At 39.8% G+C, this 14,929-nt stretch overlaps 1 protein-coding gene across 1 annotated transcript in view; it reads left to right on the top strand.

Annotated features, from left to right (window-relative positions):
* Positions 1 to 14,929, top strand: part of Fnta (farnesyltransferase, CAAX box, alpha) — a 37,228-nt gene that overhangs the window by 1,514 nt on the left and 20,785 nt on the right. The window contains exons 2-3 of the mRNA XM_003474623.5: positions 1,654 to 1,739; positions 8,389 to 8,503. Of these exons, the coding sequence (XP_003474671.1) occupies positions 1,654 to 1,739; positions 8,389 to 8,503 (201 nt within the window). The remainder of the gene's footprint in view (positions 1 to 1,653; positions 1,740 to 8,388; positions 8,504 to 14,929) is intronic.

Here is a 14,929-nt window from a genome sequence, read left to right as displayed (position 1 = left end):
GACTTCAGGGTGGTTTAACAAATTGGGAAGAATGTGTTTAAAGTGAGGGGAAGTGGGATTAATGGTAATATGTCTTATACAGTAACGAGTTTTTATAAATTTTAAATACTGTCTTAGTTACTTTCTTATTGTGTCGACAAAATATCTGAGCCCATCAGTTTAATGCAGAGAGTTTTTATTTTGACTCAGTTTATAGAAGTTTCAGTCCGGTGTCAGCTAGCTCCGAGTAGAGGCGGAGCAGCACAGCGGCTGGAGAGAAGGAGCTCTGGGGAGGCAGACTGCAGAGGGAGCTAGACCTTTCCAGCCACGCCCATGGTGATTCACCTCTTTCCTCCAGGCTGCTGCTTCCAGCATTGCAGCACACCAGTCTAGCAGTGCGGATCATCTCTTGTGAAGAGTGTAGTGGACTAATCAGCGATGAGCGCCCCACACCCATGAGCCCCCACCAATAAGTGCATAACATTCACTGTGTTTCAGTCACCCCTTGTGTAAATAAAAAGATGTTAAAATTTGTTCACACTGGGAAATTCATGTTGAACAAGTGTGTGTTATTGCCACTATACTGTTTCTTTAGCACTGACAATGAGTAGTAGTCATTGAATGCTTTTCTCATTCTATGCCTGTTCTAAAAGAAGACAGTGAGGGGCTGGGGATTTAGCTCAGCGGCATAAGCGCCTGCCTTGCAAGCAGGCGGTCGTGAGTTCGATCCCTGGTACCAATAAAAACCGAAAAAGACCAAAAAAAAAAGAAGACAGTGAGGCTTGGAAAGCTTAAGTGATTTTCTGAAGGTCACACAACTAGTGAGTCATATCCTGACTGAGGCCTTTCCTCAGGTTCCAGAAACAGCTGTCCAACCTGTTGTGTGAGCCCAAGCACCAAGCTGCCTTCTCAGCCCTTAGCCCAGTGGTGGTGAACCACAGCATGCATGCTGCAGCAGTTGTTTGGTATTGAAAATTACAGACTAGTCATCAGTGCCTTAGAGCCTAATATACAAATGATCACCTGGGCCCCCTCGGTAGTGTGCACCAAAATGTAATAATAGTGCTTGATTTCACTTTAAAATGCAAGTTGGTAGTAAGCTATTCAAGTTTTAAAAAAATACACACCATAGAGAGTGTAATGAGACTAGTGAGTAAATTGATTTCTAAGTTAAAACTGCTGTATACTTGCTGCAAAAACAGGTTTTGCCACTTATAAAACTTAAAATTTGAAATCTGTTGTCTTACAGGTTTTTCAAATTTTTAAACTTTCTAAAAATTTTAGTTTATTAGTATGTATGTAGTCCGTGTTTATACTCCTTGTGTGGAGTTGCTGGAGCATAACACATCATGGTTTCCTTTTCATTTGTATCCCTCTCCTGCCTCTTCCTCCTTCCAGTTCTTATACCTTCTCCTTTGAGAAGGCTCTATCTCACTGTTTCCTATTGTCTATTTTATGAGCTTCTTTTAACATTCCAAGGATTGTTTTATTTTAATTTTACTTTAAAAGTTTAATAAGTAAAGCAAAATGGTAAAACCTCAATGATGATAACTTTTAAGAACCTTGAAAATTGCTAATTTTAATGCATGAGTTTTGTCTTTTTAAAAAATGCTTGAGTTCTTTTTTCTTTTAATGTGTTTGAACGTAATCACTGAAAAACCTGTACATTTTCAGGGACAGAGCAGAGTGGGCTGATATAGATCCAGTGCCACAAAATGATGGTCCCAATCCAGTGGTGCAGATCATCTATAGTGAAAAATGTAAGTTTATTTTTATTATGAAAAGATTTGTAAGTCAGACTTGGTTGCATAGTTGAAATTCATAACTATGTGGCAAGGTAGATTTTCATTTAATAAGGGTCTCAATTACTTATGAGGAGTTCGTTTTATGGTTTCACGAGCTTTTTGTGTGTATGTGAATAAGAAGGCCCACAGTAGAGGGGGCAGTAGAGAAATCAAAGTTTATGTAAGAAATGGTATCAATTTTATTAACATTTCCAAAGCTGATCTCATTCCCATGCAGGTGATGCCTAAATAACCCTTATTCGCAAGGTCCCTGGGCCAATGCTATCCTTTTCTTGTCTTTTTTATTTCTTCAGTACTAGGGATTGAATCTAAGGCCTTCACACTGAGCTGGATTCCCCAGCCCTTTAAAATAATTCTGCTTTTTAAATTTTGAGACAGGGTCTCTGACTTGTCCAGGCTGGGCTCAAACTTGAAGGGCTCCTGTCTCAGCCTCCCAGACTGCTCGCTCAGCACGTGTCACTGTACACAGCTGGAAGTTACATTATTCATCAGCTCAGCTTCTCCAGTCTGCAGAAGCATCTGAGAACAAACCCCCACCGAAACTGGAACTACAATACTGACTTGCCTTCAAGTACACAACTCTTAACAGAAAGTAGCTTCCTTCAAAGTGGGAGTCCTGCTGACTAGTTAGTCCTTGGCGGAGGCGGGGTGGGTCACACAAGTGTCCTAACTCACTCCAGATGAGAGTCCCTTTTAGACGCACTTATTTAGCAGTGCTGGCGAAGGTTGATGTAGCAGCCTGTGATTTTCTGTGTTGAAACAGTTCAGCAAGTCCACATTCTGTAAGGCCTCATAAAAATGTCCGTTTCAACTAGGTATGGTGGCTCGTGCCTGCAATCACCGCACTCAGGAGGCTGAGGCAGGCACATTGCTGTGAGTTCAAGACCATCTTGGGCTACAGAGTGAAACCCTGTCTCAAAACAAATAAACAAAAACTTCACATCTTGAGGTGGTACATGCCTGTAATACTGAAGCTCTGGGAGCTGAGGCCAGCCTGAGCTGCCAGCTTGTTCAGGGCCAGCTTGGAGATCCTGACTCCCTGTCTGTCGGTCTTTCTGTCTCTCTCCAATAAAAAAGCTTCTGAGGGAATGATGATCCCTGGGTTAGGTTTAAAATACTACTGACCTTTCTTGGCTTTGCCCCATAGTACAGAGTTAACTTCGACAAATAATTGTCTGTATTTACACTACATATTTACACTATGCAAATACAACAAAGGAATCTTTCATTCTTGGTGTGTTTAAATAAGGAAGGTCTCAAAGACTCCAAGGATCAACATTTATTTTCATAATTAAAAGTTTTACTATGTGGCTGTGGTTTCCCTTTGCTATTTAATCTGATACGAGAGGTGACAAATGAGACTGCTTCATTCAGAATAACTGATCTAGGGCCAGGGATTCAATGGCATAAGCACCTGCTTGGCAGATGTGAGGTTATGAATTCAATCCCTGGTACCAAAAAGTGAACAAACAAACAGAATAATTGGTCCATGGAGAAGCAGCAATTTAAAATATATTTAAAATGCATTGGAAGTGAAGTATATTAGGCTTAATTCAAATATATTTCCTGGTATTAACATGAGTGGATTAATTTGTTTCATAAAGAATGTAAAAATGCTTTGTAGATCAAAGATCACACAGTTTTTGTTAGTTTTAGGAAAGGATGAATGAAGAATGGAATACTGGTTCTGTATTTAAGTGTCTTTCTGTTTCATTTGACTTAACCCAAGATCATTCTCTATAAACAAAACAAACAAACAAAAAAAAAAGCCTGCCTGCCTGCTTTCTTTCTTTATTTAATAGCAAGAAATATTTGCAAAGAAAGAATAAGCCAGTAATATCTCACAGAATAAAAGGGCTGCTGCGTAGCTCAGTGGTAGAGTGTCTCTGGATTCAACCACAGTACCACAAAAGACAACAGAAAGGGGAATATTGGTGCATGTGGGTTTTATTTATGAAATATGAAAATGCAGTACTAAATTTATTAACATGTAGAAATAGTACAGAAATAAAAAAAGATTAATAAGGACCAAAAATCATCAGTATATATGAGAATTTAATTATGTGATTTAAAGGACATTTTTTACTTCATGAAAAAGAAGGGGCTGGGGATTTAGCTCAGCAGCATAAGCACCTGCCTTGCAAGCGCGTGGTCGTGAGTTCGATCCCTGGTACCGGCAAAAAAAAAAAAAAGCACAGTACTTCATGAAAAAGATTGAGATTAGTAGTTTGGTATAGTTGGCTGTGTGGTACTGGGTATTGAGTTTAGGGCCTTCGCACTCTGCCCTCTTGTCTGAACCTTTTTTATTATTAGTGTTTATTTCTTTAATTTGGTTTTCTTGTGGGGCCACACGTCAGGGTGGCCCTCACCCTTGTCCAGCCCTGGTAGCCTGGTAGTCCCACTTCCTCTGGGCACTTTCCCCCTGCCTGGGTGCTCCTGAGTGTGTGTGTGTGTGTGTGTGTGTGTGTGTGTGTGTGTGTGTGTGTACACAAGCGCACATGCCCGTCCTCCAGCTCCCACATTGCCCCACTGAAGCCCAGCGCTCCCTCTGCTGCACACCGTGCATGGCCACCCTCAGCTTGCAGTGCCCTAGTCTCTCCTGAGGCCCTGAGGTGTGGGGACCCTCCCCAGGAGCTGGTCCCCACAGCCCGAGGTAGAATGCTTCCGCTCCCCTTCTCTCTACCCTCCCGCTATCTTCTGTTCCCTTCCTGTGTTGACTCTTCATGTCCCTCTCCAAAGGCCTTCCCACCCGAGGCCCCTACACACAAGGACACCCCTTCTCGGCCCTTTTAAAGTTTTATATTGAGACAGGGTCTTGCTAAACCCCGAAGTATCCCAGGCTGGGCTGCCTCAGCTCAGAGTGCTGGACTTACTTGCATTTACCTCCAGATCTGGCCTGGTCTCACATCTTAATGAGCGTGAAAACAATTTACAAATGAACTACATTTCTAAAACTACATATTTACACTATACAAATACAAGAGAGTAATCTCTTGTTCTTAGTGTGAAGGATATATTGTCAGTCATAAAACAGAGTTTGTTAAGGAAAATGTTCAGTGAAAGAGTTTTCTGGTACAACAGAGAAGTAAAAGTGCAAAACAGACAGGTTTATTGGGGTGAGGATGTGGAGAGGAGCGCCCAGCACAGTTGGCTGTCTCCTTAGACGGAACATGGGGTATGGGACATATGTAACTTTTGACCAGGGATGGTGCTTAGGGCAGGCGTTGATGACCTACCTACCAGGAGCTGATTGGAATTTTCTTTGAGCTCACTGGGAAAGGAAAAAGGAAGTTGTAATAGGGGAAGGAGGAAGTGACTTCAGGGTAAGCATCCCCAGTTTGGCCTTTCACCACTATAATGTCCTGTAGTTTATTCAAGGGCAAAACTCTTTCATTCAGACCTTAAAATTACATAAATATGCAGAGCTTTCATACTTTGAGAGTTAACCAGTGTGATCAAAGATAGTGAATGTTTAAGTTTTAAAGAAAGTTTTATTACAGGGAGGCACATTACCATTAATTCCCTTTGCTTTGTGCATGCTTACCTGTTGTTTTTGCCACTTTCTGAAGTGGCTTTAGAAGTCCCCTTTTCGTATCTGTAGTTGCACTGTTGTGGCTGCCTCCGTGTTCTGAGTTGATGCAAAACATTGACTTTTCCTAGTCATTTTGACTCTGGGGAAGAGCCAGAGAGGTTCATGGTGCCAGATCCAGTGAATAAGGTGGATGAGGGCACCATGCAGTTTTTACAAGCCTTCTTTTCCTTGAGATGGCACTTGGTAGCTACACTCACTATATTTTAAAACTTTATTTTTGTTTTTTGAGATAGAGTCTTGCTATGTTCCCTGTGCTGGTATTATAGGTGTGAGCCACCATACCCAGCTATTGTATTTTTGGTCATACTGCATGAAGTCATTGTATTTTTGGTCATACTGCATGAAGATATTCATGGGAATGGACTCCCAGAACTGCTTCAGAAAATGGCATGAATGATGAGATAAGTGTGTTTGAAGTGAAGGGATGTATTTTGAATGGGATTAATGGCAGTATGTCTTTTAATAAATGTAAAATTAAACACTATAGTTTCAATCAGGCATGCACCACCATGCCTAGTTTGCTTATAATTTCAAAATTAAAAGAATACTTTAATATAAATTCTAGAGACCAGGTTTGGTAGTACACACGAGTAACCCCAGCATGCAAGAGGCTGAGGAGGGAGGATCACTACAAGTTTAAGGCTGACTAGGATAGGTAGTGAGCTCAAGGCACCCTGGATGAGATAGTGAGACCCTGTCTCAAGAAAAAAGAAAAGAAAAGAAATTCTACAGAAAAAAACTAATGAAGTTCTGTTTAGTAAGTGGTGAGTTGACAATCTCGGCTGATAGGTTTGTTTTGCTTTGCTTTCATGCTGAATTGGGTTTATGTAGACCTGAATGTGCTGGCGCTGTGGCAGCCTGATCACCTCCCAGTTAATCATTTAGCAGCATGTATATACGCTTCTGTTAAACACATGGAAAAATTTGTATATGAATAATCTAGCTAATAATCTATAACATGTAGTGTTAACATGTCATAAGAATTTTGTTACAAATTCAAAATTTGGAGACCTGGTATTTCGTAATTAGTTAATAGTCTGTAGTTGTTTGACATTTACACTATTTCTAGATTTTGTCCTAGAATAAAGTTACAGGCAGCTTTTTGAAGGTAGTTTTTAAAAGATGATGACCTTCCCATGTCTCAGAACTTGTATTGTAGTACTGGGTATTGAACCCAGGGCCTTCACACTGAGCTACATTCCTACTCTTGCCTTTTTCTTTTTTTTTTTTTTTTTTTGGAGATAGGTTCTCACTAAGTTTCCCAGACTGCGCTTGAACTTGCAATCCTACTGCTCAGCCTCCCGCACTGCTGGAATTACAGCAGTGTACCATCACATCCTTAGAATGTTAATTGATTGTGTCCAACAATTTGCTTTTGGTAGTCTCATCCAGTGAAAACACAGACTCATAAAAACAATACAGACTAGGCATGGTGGTGCATGCCTGTGATCCCAGCACTCAGGAGGCTGAGGCAGGTTGATCACTGTGAGTAAAGGCCAGCCTGAACTGCAAAATGAAACGCTGTCTAAAAGGGACAAAGAAAACTCCAAAACAAAAAAAGCAACAAAACAACAACAAAAACATTATATCGTGTCTTCATCTACCTTATTCCCAGATCTGGCTTTTCCCCAAAGACAAAATAACCATGCAAGTTAATCATCTTAAATTAGCTCAGGACACTGAAACTACCACAACAAGTGCAACTAAAGACACTCACGAAACAGCTTTCAGAACTGCTTTGGGATAAGTGTTTGAAGTTAGGGGATTAGTGGCAATGTGTCTTTTACTGTGATTTTAAAAATACTTAAACATTCGCTGTATTTTTGAATCATATACATACACTTACACACAGTGTCCAAGTTTTCCATGTCAAGCAATTCCCCAGTTCTCTGTGGACACCAGATAGGTATCTTACAATTTAATTTAGCTCTGACATTAGCTCCCCGTAGGCAGCACTACCAACCCAGTTCAGGGCACAGTCCTACAAGGCCGGATGTCAGCTACCAGTATTAAGTTGCCAGGAACCCACTTCTGTCCTGGTTGACAGTAAATCAGAGCTTCCTGTGCTTCCCTCCTCGGTTTTTTATTTTTATTTTTATGTAATCAAATGCTCCAATATCCTTTGATGCTTAGCATGCTTGTGGGATATGTTTGTAAGAAAATTTCCTGGAACTTCTTGAGTCATATATGTAAATTTTAAGCCAGGTGTGGTGGCTCACACCTGTAATCCCAGCACTTGGGAGGCTGAGGTAGGATCCTTGTGAGTTCAAGACCAGCCTGGGCTACGAAGTGAGCTCAAGGCCAGCCTGAACTGCATAGTGAGACCCTGTCTCAAAAAGCCCAAAAAAAAAAAAGTAAATTTTAATTTTTAATAGGTAGGACCATATTGTCTTTAAATGTGTGTAAATGAAGAAAGCAAAGAATAAGCACTGAATGTGGAAGATTTCATTTGTACAGAAGCGAATGGATGCAAATAGCCTATGTTCATGTGTGTAGACCATATCTGAAGGATACACTGAAACCAATTAACTGGTTGCTTTTGGAGAGAAAATTGAATTTAGTAGGGTAGAAATTTACTGCGAACCTTTTTGTACTGTTGGGTTTTCTGCAAGCTGCCTTTTGTTGTTGTTGTTTTCTTTCTTTTTGGGGGGTGGGGAACAGGATCTAACTATGCATTCCAGGTTGGTCTTAAGCTTACTTTGTAGCCTGAAACTGGCCTTAACTAAGAAAAACAGCAATGGAAATATATTTGAATACATGCACTCTTAGATTTACATAAGATCTTCTTTAGGAGATTTGCAGTCTGGCATTAATCCACATGTGGTCAGACCTGTGCACCTGTGCGTGGTGGCTGCAGCTGTGCATATTGTTGGGGGCAGACACAGACATTTGGCTCTGTTTGGCTTGTTGGTGTAAATGGTGCACATGCAGATGATGTACTTCCCACTTTGGATGGCAGAGCTGGTTTTCAGTCTGGAGGTGGTCCTGATACATTGTGTGCTCTGTCTCTAGTCCGAGATGTCTATGATTACTTCCGAGCCGTTCTGCAGCGTGATGAGAGAAGTGAGCGAGCCTTGCAGCTCACACGGGATGCCATTGAGTTAAACGCAGCCAACTACACGGTGTGGTGAGTACTGCGCATCACTGGCATTTCCTGCTTGCCTTTTTTGTGTTTTCATTGGAATGCCTTCTCTTTAATTGAACATAAATAGTTACGGGGTTAAAAGTCAGAAGTTGAATGAAAAATAATGATCTTTGCCCCACTCCTTCCTGCTTCCACAGTCCCAATTCACTGCAGTTAACAACTCTTAGGTGTATTTTTTCTGAAATTAACTTACATATATTCTAGATGTATACTAGGTAATACATTTTATTTGACTTCTTTTTATTTTGACTTTGGTTCCTTCTGTGAATGGTACAAGCTGATGCAGGATGATTACAGTATGATTACCCTCTCTTTAGCAGACTTTTTTTGTTTTAGTTTTCTTTGTAACAGAAATTCATTTCCCAGACTTATGAATGTGATTATTTATTGCTGTTGAACATGACAGGTAATCTTTCATTTTTGTTTTTCTCTTCCGTAGGTGTTGGATATTTATTCTTCAGCTCTTCCATATGTTATCCTGTTTTCTAGATCTCACGTCTTTCTATATCTTGATTTACTTTTTCATTTTATAGAGCACATTCTCAAATAGTAGAACACTTGTAAGAGAATACGGTGATAGTATTTGAGATTTATGCATAAAAAGTCTTTAGTCTCCATTCAGTTTACTAGTAGAATTCTGCATTGTAAATCATTTTCTTTTAGAATTTTACAACTATTTTTCCGTTTCTTTTAGCCTCTGTTGTTCAGGTGAAGATTCCCAGTCTTTATTTGAACTTTTTTATTTAAGTCCTAGGATTTTTTTCTGTGTTCTTTTGCTGTTTTTATTTTTTCTGTTTCCTCTTTTCTTTTTCTGAAATACCTTTTACTTTTTAAAATTTTTCTCTCTTTTTGATTAGCACCTATGGTTTATATCCTTTGTGTGGCATTTGTACATGCATATGTCATACCTCAATCCCCTTAAACTCATGATCGCCTTCCCATTCGAGAAAGACCTATCATCTGTCTGTTGTTTTGTATTTTATTTATAATTTCAGTGTCTCGTATAAAAGAAACCATAACTTGTTTAAGCTTGAGTGTCTAGCAGGCAGCGCAGTGACACAGCACCTGCCTGGCAAGCATGAGGTCATGAATTTGATTCCTGCTGCCAAAAAAATAAAAAAACTTGAGTGTTGGGTTTATTTCACTTTAACTTTATGGTCTCAAGTGCATCCGTTTTCCTACAGATGACTCAGGTTCATTTTTATGGCATAGCAGTACTCCATTTTATGTAAATGCTACATTTTCTGTATGAGTTCATCTGTTGGTGGGCATTGGGCTGCTTCTAAAATTTAGTTATCGTGAATTGTGCTGCTCTAAACATGGATATGCAGGGATTACTGTAATACAATGTCTTTAACTCTTTCAGGATGATACGTTGTAGAGGAATAGCTGGATCAGATAGAATTTCTAATTTTAGTTTTGTGAGGAATTTCCACTGTGACTTCCATAGTGGTTGTACTAATTTATACTCCTACCATATAATGTCACCAGCATTTGTTACTTGGTTTCTTGATGATAGTTGTCTCGTTGCTTTTGCTGAGACAAAATACCCAGCACTCAAAGTCAAAAGGTGAAAGCTTATTTGCGTTGTAGTTCGTAGTGGTTTCAATCCATAGTCATCTGGCTCCGAGACAGGAGAAACGGTTTAGAGCAGGCAGAAGACAGCAGAAAGGGAAAGCTGTCCCTGACAAGCCTCTCTCTGGCTCTTAGATCTTAGGCAGGCTGCCGGCCCGAAGGTAGCATCCTTAATCTTAGCACCCTTGATCCTAGCATTGTACATGAATCAATTCCAGCATCACACAGTGTACATCCTGTGACCACCCAGGACTTTGAGGGAACACCTAGACACACCCATAACAGTGGCCATTTTTTCTAGAGTAAGTCATAATCTCAGTGTTGTTTTAATTTGCATTTCTCTAATGGCCAGTAATGTTGAGCATTTTTTCATGTGTGTTTTTTTTTTTTTTACTGTTTCTACTTCTTTAAAGCGTTTATTCATTTCACTTGCCTGTTTTTGTCATGGGTTTTCCTTTATAAGTGATTCATTGTTTTTCTCTGCCTTTGTGTCAGGCTTCTGGGATTTTGACTGTGATGTATTAGGGAATGGTTCTTTTCTAATCATGGCCTTTTGGCATTTTATATGCCTCACTTTTCTGTACGTTCAATTCTTTTGGAAAGTATTTGGCTATTATTTCAGTAAACACTTTTTCTTATGCTGTTGGTGCTGCCTTCTGATTTTTCACTAATCCCGGTTAAGCTGAGGTTAATCTTGTTGTCACTTAGGAGCTATTAGCTCCGCATTCCGTGAACGGTGAACCGTTGTTGTTTTTAAGATATGTCTCACTAACTATTTACTGAAAACAGCCCTGTGTTCTATATCTGATACTTTGTCTTCATACTGCTCACTTCTGCTGCCCATACTTTCTATAGCATTTTAATCTCCTGAATTTGTATTTGGGCTTTTTTAAAATGTACTCTTAATTCGTTCATGTTTTACATTATTTACTTAGCTCTGCTGAATTTTTATTAGTGTCTTCTGTAGACTTCCTGATCATTTTATTTGGCCCAATATCTGTTTAATTGTATCTTCTGTAGGCTTGCCAAAAGTCTTATTGGTCTGTGTTGTTATAGCCCCTGATAGCCCCATTTCAGATAATTTGTGTGTGTGGCTTTGGTTTCCTCCCCTTCATTGCCCCATGAATCAGCTTTGGGGGAGTTAGGACATTTCTGAGGCATTTGGTTGACTTATCTTCCCACGTTTCTATTTTTTTATTTTTTTGCTTTTGTGTTTAGACTTGTGGATTGATTGTAGGAGGAAGCTTTGTTTCTAGCTTGGAGGTCTCTTTAGGTAATAACTACTTTTCTCTAGTGTCCTCTGAGCATGGCTAACTATTGGCCTTTGAACTCTGTCCCAAAATCCAGCCACTACTATTTACTTGAGACAGGTGTTTCCAATGTTATTTGGCCCAGCACCCAGTTTTCCAGGAATGGGCCACAGTGTTGTTAATGACCCCAAGGCAGTTCAGATAGTGGCACCTCAGATTAATTAATCGCAACATCTATGTCACTCTTGTTTATAGTAATAAAACTAGCATCGAGTACAGCTAAGGACCAGTAATGTACCATATGTCTTGGTTACTTTTCTCTTGTTGCAAGGTCAAAATACCCAAATTACTCAAAATTAAGGAAGAAAAGGTTTGTTTAGCTCACAATTTGTGGAGGTTTAAGTCCATAACGGGCAACACTTCAAGATGGCAGAAGATAGCAAAAGGGAGGAGAGCAAGCCTCATTTCCTCATTTCCTGCTTATATTGTAAGCAGGCTACCACCCCTAGAGTGAGTGCAACACTCACCATCTTATGCCTTTCTGTTGCCCAGGATGAAGATGTTTACAAAGGGCAACCCTGGCTCCCTGCCCAGTTGTTTAAATTTCTAAATTTCTCAAGTTGACACAGTTTGTGTCAACCATAACACCATAGAGAGATCTAGAGTTACGGCATGAACATTAAGACAAATCAAATTTGATGACAAACAGTAATTACTTAGCAAACAAGATAGCTTTACCTCCTCTGACAATACAGCAGTATTCAATAGCAGTAGTAGCGATTCATAAAACTTAGTTATACCAGTTAAGGTAGAGAGACAGAATGAAAAAAGCAGTTTGAGAACTTAATGGGATATAAAAAGGAAGAGGGAAGATTCAATTGGGTGTCCTGTTGGGTAAAAGGAGATTAATGTTGTTAAACAGCTGCAGAAAAGGAAGAACAAGAAAGAGAATAAAAAAGATAAATAGAGCAAAATATAAGAAAAATAATAAAGCAAGAAGAGAAAAAACTAATGGGGAACAGAGAAAAGAAAGTAAGTATAAACAGGAGCAACACCAGAAATAAGTGATGAAGGAAAGATTTTTTAAAATTTAAAATAGAAAAATTTTAAAAAAGAACAAGACAAAGAAAACATTCATGTGTTTTTGAATGAATGGTTTCTTTCTGGGATCTGCTGTCTTACAATCCAGCCAGTCATAATTTTCTTTGCCCGGCTTTCAGCCCCGAGTTTTTAGGCTGCCCACCCTGCACAAGAAGTCCTCTCTGCCTGTGTGTAGTGGGCTGGCTGAAGCCCAGGCCATGCTGGCCTCATGCTTGTCGGTCTGTGGGAAAGGCGCCTGGGCTCTGGTCTCCACGGACTCTAGCTGTCCTCCATAGTCCTGGGGTCTGGTCCCCTGTGCACTCCTGCTCTGGAGCCGCCCTGCCCTGCTGGGCGCCTTTGCCAGCGGGAGAGAGGATTCAGGGGGCCTGGTTCAGGGGGCCTGGCGTCCAGCCAGCCTGCTTACACAAATTCACCACCTTCTTTTTATTTCTTTGTCTTTTAGTTTACCTTTGAGACATTTCCTCAGTTTTATCTTCCAATTCTTCTATTCATTTTTTAAAATTTTTAGATTTTTTTTTCTTCATTTAGTCTGTTCTCTGATTATTCTTTTTTAAATAGCATCTCTTTTTTTGGTGTGAATGTGATATCTTTTGGTCTCTGTGCCCTTTGGTCTTTTTCCTATAAATATTTACATTAACTGTTAATGATTTTTGGCTTTTCTCTTTTTCTTCTGTGTGTACTTGTTTTTGTTTTGAGGCAAGGACTGCCAGTGTAGGTCAGGCTGGCCATGAATTTGTGGTGATCCTCCTGCTTCATGCTTCCCAGTGCAGTGATCACAGGTGTGAGCCACCATGTCTAGCTTCTTTTCGTAGTTGTCATGGAGCACTGGAGACACTTGATGGGAAGTCCTCTGTGTGGCAGGGTTTATCAGTTGTAAGGTTTCACTTTGAAGATACTGAGTAGAGGGCTGGAGATTTAGCTTAGTGGCATAAGCACCTGCCTGGCAAGCTTGAGGTCATCAGTTCGATCCCCAGTACAAAAAACAAAAGATACTGAGTGGAGATGTAAAATAACTATTGTGTTGGAAAATGTTCACATATTAATATTTTAGGTCTTTTGCCTATACAGCGTATGTCTCCAAAGAACATTCATCTTATTCATCGCCCGAAGGATGTGTGTTTGGCTGCCAAAATTCTAGGGGTTGGGGGATTGTGGGTCTCACCATTACTAATCAACTTTTTGTTGTTGTTGTTGCTCTGGCAAATTTTTTCCTGTTTGTTTTGTCAAATAGAAAGTGCTTTATTTTCTTTTTCCCAGCTGTGTAGATCAGCATTTTCTTTATTTCTACCCTATCTTTCATTGTGCCTGGTATCTCTCTGCCTCACAGTTTTTAGAAAGTAAAGCCATGAATCTCCCACCCTGAGCTGGGGATGTTGGCTGAGTGTTTAAGGTGAGGGGAGAGATCTTAGCTTCATAGGACTCTTTCCAAAAACTTCGCTGTTTTCCACCCCTAACCTCAACTCCCAATTTTGGAAATAACTTAGTAGCTCCAATTTCTGGACTTTTTGTAAAATTTCCTCTCACATTGACAAGTTTTTAACACAATCTGGTATTAGTTAGTTAAAGCTTGTCTGTTTGCTTTTGTTTTCTTTAGTATTCTGGATCTCTTCCCATACCGTGGTGCTCCCTTATACCCCTTGTCCTCACAGATTTCTTTCTTTTTTTATTTCTTTACTGTCATTTTAGTGGAGCTTTATTGGAGAGTGAGACTATCTAGCATGTATAATGCTCAGTGTGATAGCGCATCATTTTATGTCTCTAATATGTACTTTTTTCACTTTTTAGAAATAACTGCACAAAGGAACTCGGAACCCATTAAAAACTCCCTAAGAAGTTCATCTGCTTTTTCTTTGCAAAGCTGTGTACCGAGCCGGGGGTGACTCGGTGACAGAGCCCTTCTCTAGCATGCACAGGGCCCTCAGTGCTGTCTTCTCTGCTGCCCCGGAGGGAAGAGCGGTCTGCCTGTGTCATTGCTACTGCTGTGTAGTTCAGGCTGACCTTGTAGCCTAGGTTGGCCTTAAACTTGTGCCAATCATCTTCTCTCGGCACTGGGAGATAGAGGTGTTGTGAAACATGTTTCATTTTTTTTAAGTAGCATTTTCATGGTGGTTTTAAAATATCTTGATAATGTTTCTGATGAATTAGTATTTGAGTAATGTATATACACAAACTAGACCATATAGGAAAAGGGACATGTTTGATTTTATATTATGAACACCAGCAATCAAGAGTATTACCTCAAACTATTTGTCCTTTGTTTGTTAAGTTTCAAAAATTTACTTTTCTTCCATCTCATATTTGTTGCATTTCATTAGTTTTACTTCAGTGCTTGAGTCTTCCAGTTACCAATAACTTGTATGAATTGGGACGATCACAAGCACTTATTTGTTTGATTATTGGTTATATAGAATAACCACCAAAAATTTTTCTGTTACTGTTTCATAGCTATACTTGACAGTTACTAGATAGCTTATGTAGAATA

The sequence above is a fragment of the Cavia porcellus genome, unplaced genomic scaffold (genome assembly GCF_034190915.1).
Source record: "Cavia porcellus strain 051 isolate PalLab524CR breed Dunkin Hartley unplaced genomic scaffold, mCavPor4.1 scaffold_26, whole genome shotgun sequence".
In the NCBI taxonomy this organism is placed as follows: domain Eukaryota; kingdom Metazoa; phylum Chordata; class Mammalia; order Rodentia; family Caviidae; genus Cavia; species Cavia porcellus.
The sequence above is the reverse complement of the archived record's forward strand: the minus strand, read 5'-3'. Positions and strand labels throughout refer to the sequence as shown.